Raw genomic sequence first — 5,364 nt, 5'->3', positions numbered from 1 at the left:
CAGAAAAAAAAAAAGTGATAATGCTGAACATATTTAAAAACACAAAAAAAAACCACAACAACAACAAACAAACACACACACTTCATTTTATTCCCGCTAATTCCTACCTCGTTACTTCACCAGCCTCATTCGTAAGCATTTCAGTTCCAACCCGCCCCACCACAATCTGAAAAAGCCAACATCCAACATGATTCTTATCCCTTACTATTGTCAAAGCTTAATGAACTTGAATAATTAGGGTAGAACATACGAGAAACTGATAGATGCTCATGCTAGCATCAATGGCGATTTTACGGCCAAAATAGCTCTCGAATTTCTGCTCTTTCATGCTCTTGGGAGCATTGTCTGCGAGTAGCTTTGTTAAACCCTAGCAAATACATGAGATTAGCAAGTAGAGCAAGGCTGAGTTTCAGATTATCATTAACTATAAATGCCGGTAAGCAAAAGAGTTGAAAAGGAGTGAGTTGCTGAGAACCTTTATACCCATCGGGATAGTGATAGGTAGCTTCGAAATGGAGAACCAGAAGGCGACGACGATGAGGGTTTCCGTTTTAAGTTTTCCCCACGACAGAATTGGCGATTCCTTTCCCGCCTTCGCTTATTTGATGTGGTATGTACTATGTACTATGTACTATGATAGTTATGTAATTCAGGAATTATAATCCATTTTATTAAAAGTTAATTGTACTGTTGCCACTTTCCAGCCAACAAAAAAAATTAATAGTTCTGTCCAAAAAAAAAAAAAAAATGGTAAACTACTAGGCAAAATAAATTTTGAAATCGAATTCGAGAATCATCCGTTTACCAAGCAAAATCATCCACCTAGTAGTTTCGTCTATGCAAAATATGGTAATGCACATAGAGGCGACGAAATGACACTCTCACCCCTGTGAAACCCATGAAACCTCTAATTGATGCCCATGTGAGTCCCCTTGCACTTGCATACGGGTAAAATATCGAAGAGTTTGCTTGACTAATCTCCCAAGTTTAGTGTTCGGCCTTGCTTCTGTTTCTATTGAGATCATCAACTTGAGATTTGAGATAGTGCACATGAAAATGGGTCTTTGCAACTTTCGCATAGGGATTGAGGAACAGATGGGAGATCAAAAGACAAAATGGGACAGTAGGAATAAGATGTTCTTGAGAGGATTCTCCACTGGATCACACATTGCAATGGTGTTTGGAGCTAGCGAACGAGAAAGTAGGGTTACTCTCCCCCTTTAGTCCTTGACTAGCCCCCCATGCATTCTCTCTTAGTGCCTTAATGGTTAACTAAAATGGTGCAAAAAACAAAATAAAATGTTTTCTCCATTGTGTGAGAATTTTGGGGGAGGATTTTGGAAGAGAAAAGATGAGTGATTCCTCCAAAACTCTTCATCAAAGGATTTTGTCCATACTAGTAATATTGTTTTTCTTGTTTTTTTTAATAGGAAGAGGTCCCTCCAATGCCCAAGTTCTAGTTCAAAGTTCAAAGTTCAAACTAGGGGTGCATGTTTGAGCCCGCATAGGGCTAGGCCTAAAAAGTATGGCCTTGAGAGTCAGCCTGACTTTGAAATTTTGTTGCCCTAAGTCATAATCATGGTGGGTAAAGGTTGATGTCTATGGCCCGCCCTGAGTCCAACCTTTATTTTATTACATTGACTTTTGGCCTTGACTTGGCCTTGCCCGACCCTAATTTATTGACTGTTCGATGGTCAATTTTGTAAGTTTGGTATTCGTTATCCACCATGGTTGTATAAGCTACTCAAATTTATTATATAACGATATTTTTTAAATCTAAATTTATTTTACTTCTCAATTCAAAAGGATTTAGATGTAGAGTCAAATGAATTTTTAGTTATGTCATCTTTTGTAGGGTCAAGTCAGGGTATACCCGGCCCTTAATGTCAAATCGGGGTTAGAATATACTCGGCTCTAGATAGCAAACCAGGGTCAAGGCCAACGGGGACATCCCGGCTTAGCCCTTGTAGAATTAGGGCCAATCAAGTTTGGCTTGGGCTGAGCCCTGCAGGGTTGGGTTGAAGTTTGTAGGCCATGAGTCAGGGTTCAGGGCAGGCTTGGGCTCAGCTGATGAGACTCAGGGTTGGGCTAGGGTTTGAAGAAGCCCGACCTTGTTATACCTAAATTCAAACATATGGAGGTAGTCAAGGTGAGGCCTATTTTTTTTATTCTCCTTCTTCCAACGAGGAGGGACTCATGCTATGGTTGCTTCACTAAGTGCAAAGAAGGGTGGGGTTGGTAATGAGAAAGTTGATTGAATGGGAAAGCATGAGGAGCTCAAAGCCTCTTGATTACAAGCATCAATCATCCAAGGAGTAGATAACGGCCACACAGTCTTACATGCAACCGACACGGCCTTCCGAGCTAGGGTGTTAGCCATGTTATTAGTTACCCTAGGAATTCAAAAGAAGGAACCTCTTGGGATCTTATATGCTAGAGGCTGTATATCATAGATAATACCCTCAATGGAGCTCAGAGCAGGCTGCTCAGTGGATAAAATGTGTTTGAGAAGATTCTTTATATCGGATTCAATAATAAGATATTGGATATTTTCCTCGATTGTTCAACACATATCAACTCGCACCGCTAAGGTTTCACCAGTGAGACTATGATCAAATACAATCGATTCTGAGATAGCACTAATTGGAACCCCCATGCGTATCCTGCTAATAAACCCAATGCCTCCCATCGCAAAAAATAAGGTAGAGCAGCATACAATTTAATTTAACCCAATCAGACGAAGGATACATCCATACCAGACAAGGGGGTGCCCTATTAGCATCAAAAGAAAGTGGTTGAAGATCAATCAGATCATAAACCTCACTCCGGGCCAGCTCAGCCTTCAAGACGAACTTTACCAGAGTCCACACTTTACAATTGAAGACTAAGTCATTTTGCCAGAGTCCACATTTTACAATTGAAGACTAGTCATTTGTGACCAACCATAGGAACCAGCATACGAAGGGGGTTAACATCAAAGGCAATAATGTCTCTCTGCCGCTCTCAGAGAGAGAGAACAGGGATTAATGTAGTTCGAGTACTTGAATCCGTCCTCTAGGGTTTTATACTTTTTCTTTGTTTCAATTTCTAAGCCTTAAAAAATGGAGGAAATTCTCTGTAATTTCAATTTAATGGAGTTCATGAAGAAACCAGCGGTGGTTGAAACATTCTTCGACATCTTGGTTTGCGTAGTCCCTATATGGGTTGCTGTGATGATCGGATTAGTGATTGGATGGTCATGGAGGCCTCGGTGGACTAGTCTCGTCCTCTTAGGCCTCCGAAGCAAATTCCGGTTTCTCTGGACCATTCCGCCGGGTTTTGGAGTTCATCGTCTATGGCTTGCTTTCACGGCACTCTCTGCATTCTCCGTCGCTCGCAGGCTTTGGTCCAATTTCAAAGGGAAGGGTGAAGAGTCCACAGTATCCGACTCATCAACGGAAACGGCGGTGCTAAGCAAGAGTAGTAGCAGTGTTGAGTAAGTTTTCGGTTCCGCTTCTTGAAGTTTTCTTCTTGTTTTTATTGTAATCGAAATTTCTACCTGATTGAAGTTTCTTGCTGAGACTTTTAAAAGTGGGACTTGAGTTGAGATAGGAAATTTTTTAATCTTTTAGTGCTCTCTGTTTGTTGATGTGTGTGTGTCCAATTCGAAAGCAAACTAATAATCGTTGCCACCTTTACTTAGAGCAGTAGTTCTTGGTGTCTTTGAACGTGGTGGATTTTCTTACAGAGTTTAGGGTGCATTGAATTCGTCTAGAAATGATAGTATTGGGGTATCTTAACTCTGCTGAGTTGCACTATTGAATAGTAGTTCCATCTAAGCCAAGTCACTTGTTATGACTTGTTGGATACCTGTTAGGTGATTTATCATGCTGATGATTTTAAAATTTGTGGAATGGCAGAAAGCTGAAAATTTTGTTACCAAACTCTCTGAAATGGAAATATGTATGATGTTGAACTGAAAAAACTCGGTGGGTATAATTGTTAGGGTTGGGTTACATTATGGGATTCTCTTGTGAGAAATTGGAAATTGTTCATGAAGTCTTGACATTTTAATTTATTGCCTTAGGTTATGGACTACTATTTGTGAAGACATGCAGGATCTGGTTTGTAAGTCAGATCTAAGAAGAAAATAATTATGTATTTGGATGGAAGAGTAAACTTAGCATGATAATCTTAAGGGAGAGGGCTTGCACAATGCCAGTGTCGGGGGGGGGGGGGGGATCTCCATACGGCACCAATGGCAGCATAGAGATTGGTATAATCTACATGGTACCACATAGTCAAGGCAGGAGAGAACCTGTGAAAGGGCAATAGTACACTGGCGTCGTGGGAAATTTTTTCCCTAATCTTGATTATGTTGATATGGTGTATTCTCAGTTTGATAAATTTAAGAACATGTTTGAAAGAAATGCCATGCTGTGGTCAAACCATGGAACTAAATCTCGGTTGAAACTGACTGAAATCACTGAGTTGTCTCGGTTTCATGCTTGTCCGAAATGAAACCTTGGGTTTCGACCCTAGGTTTGAACCCAAGGAGGCACAGGGTCAAAACCTAACCTCAGAATGAGATCCAACACATCTTGCCCGAAACTGGCTTCAAAACCAAGATTGAGAACCTTGGGCCAAACTAGATTCATAGACCAGTGGTAGGATGGGTCAATTTCAGCATTTATTGATGTTTCCTTTCATATCTAGGTCATACATGTAACATGTGCTTCAGGAAATTCACGGGATGAATTTTATTATAAGTTGTTTTCTTGCTAAATAGTATAAAAGATCCAGTAAAGCATGAAGACATGTTTTTATGCTAAAGTTTTACTTATTGATTCCATGGGCTGTCAAAAATGATTTTACCCATGTCATCTTTTTAGATCCAGGTCAAATTTCCTTGGAGGTCCTTTATATCATCATCTTTTTATTATTATTTTTTTCTAATATTTTTTTACATCATGCATCGTGTAAGGTGGCAACTCAGTGGGTCCCCCTGGGGGTTTTGACTTGGGCCCAGCTGAACCCACATGATTAAAAAATGGGTAGGAGTCGAAGCTGTACTGTGCAAGCTCATTTATGATCATGCAGGTGCATGTGGAAATTTTTTACTGGTACTAAAAATTACGATGATAACGTTTTTGGAAGATATACCTTTTGCAATATGTTAGGGAGATTGGAAAAAGAAAAAGAAAAAGAAGGATTTTTTAGGATATTTGCAAGACTTTCCTAAGGTTTTGTTTGGACAGGACATCTTTCTCCTTGATTGGATGTATCTTTGGATGGAGCTGAATGATTTAGATTGCTCATCCATTGCAGTAATTTGTGGATCAATTACTGTGTAAAGGATCATACAATGTAGATGTTGATTCTTCC

General features: G+C 39.9%; 2 protein-coding genes across 2 annotated transcripts in view; one reads left to right on the top strand and one right to left on the bottom strand.

Moving 5' to 3' along the window:
* Positions 1-107: 107 nt before the first annotated feature.
* On the bottom strand, positions 108-635 carry LOC122087906 (flap endonuclease 1; the record flags this gene model as incomplete). Its single annotated transcript, XM_042657035.1, is given in 3 exon segments — positions 108-166; positions 251-367; positions 476-635. Coding segments are annotated over 3 exon segments (188 nt in total), but the record flags the coding sequence as incomplete, so codon positions are not given.
* Positions 636-2,851: 2,216 nt separating this feature from the next.
* LOC122088287 overlaps positions 2,852-5,364 on the top strand; it is an 8,375-nt gene continuing 5,862 nt past the window's right edge. Inside the window, exon 1 of the mRNA XM_042657493.1 lies at positions 2,852-3,475. Within this exon, the coding sequence (XP_042513427.1) occupies positions 3,102-3,475 (374 nt within the window). The 5' untranslated portion in view covers positions 2,852-3,101. The remainder of the gene's footprint in view (positions 3,476-5,364) is intronic.

This window comes from Macadamia integrifolia, chromosome 9 (genome assembly GCF_013358625.1).
Source record: "Macadamia integrifolia cultivar HAES 741 chromosome 9, SCU_Mint_v3, whole genome shotgun sequence".
Taxonomy (NCBI): domain Eukaryota; kingdom Viridiplantae; phylum Streptophyta; class Magnoliopsida; order Proteales; family Proteaceae; genus Macadamia; species Macadamia integrifolia.
Note: the sequence above shows the minus strand (reverse complement) of the source record. Positions and strands in the feature narration are given on the sequence as shown.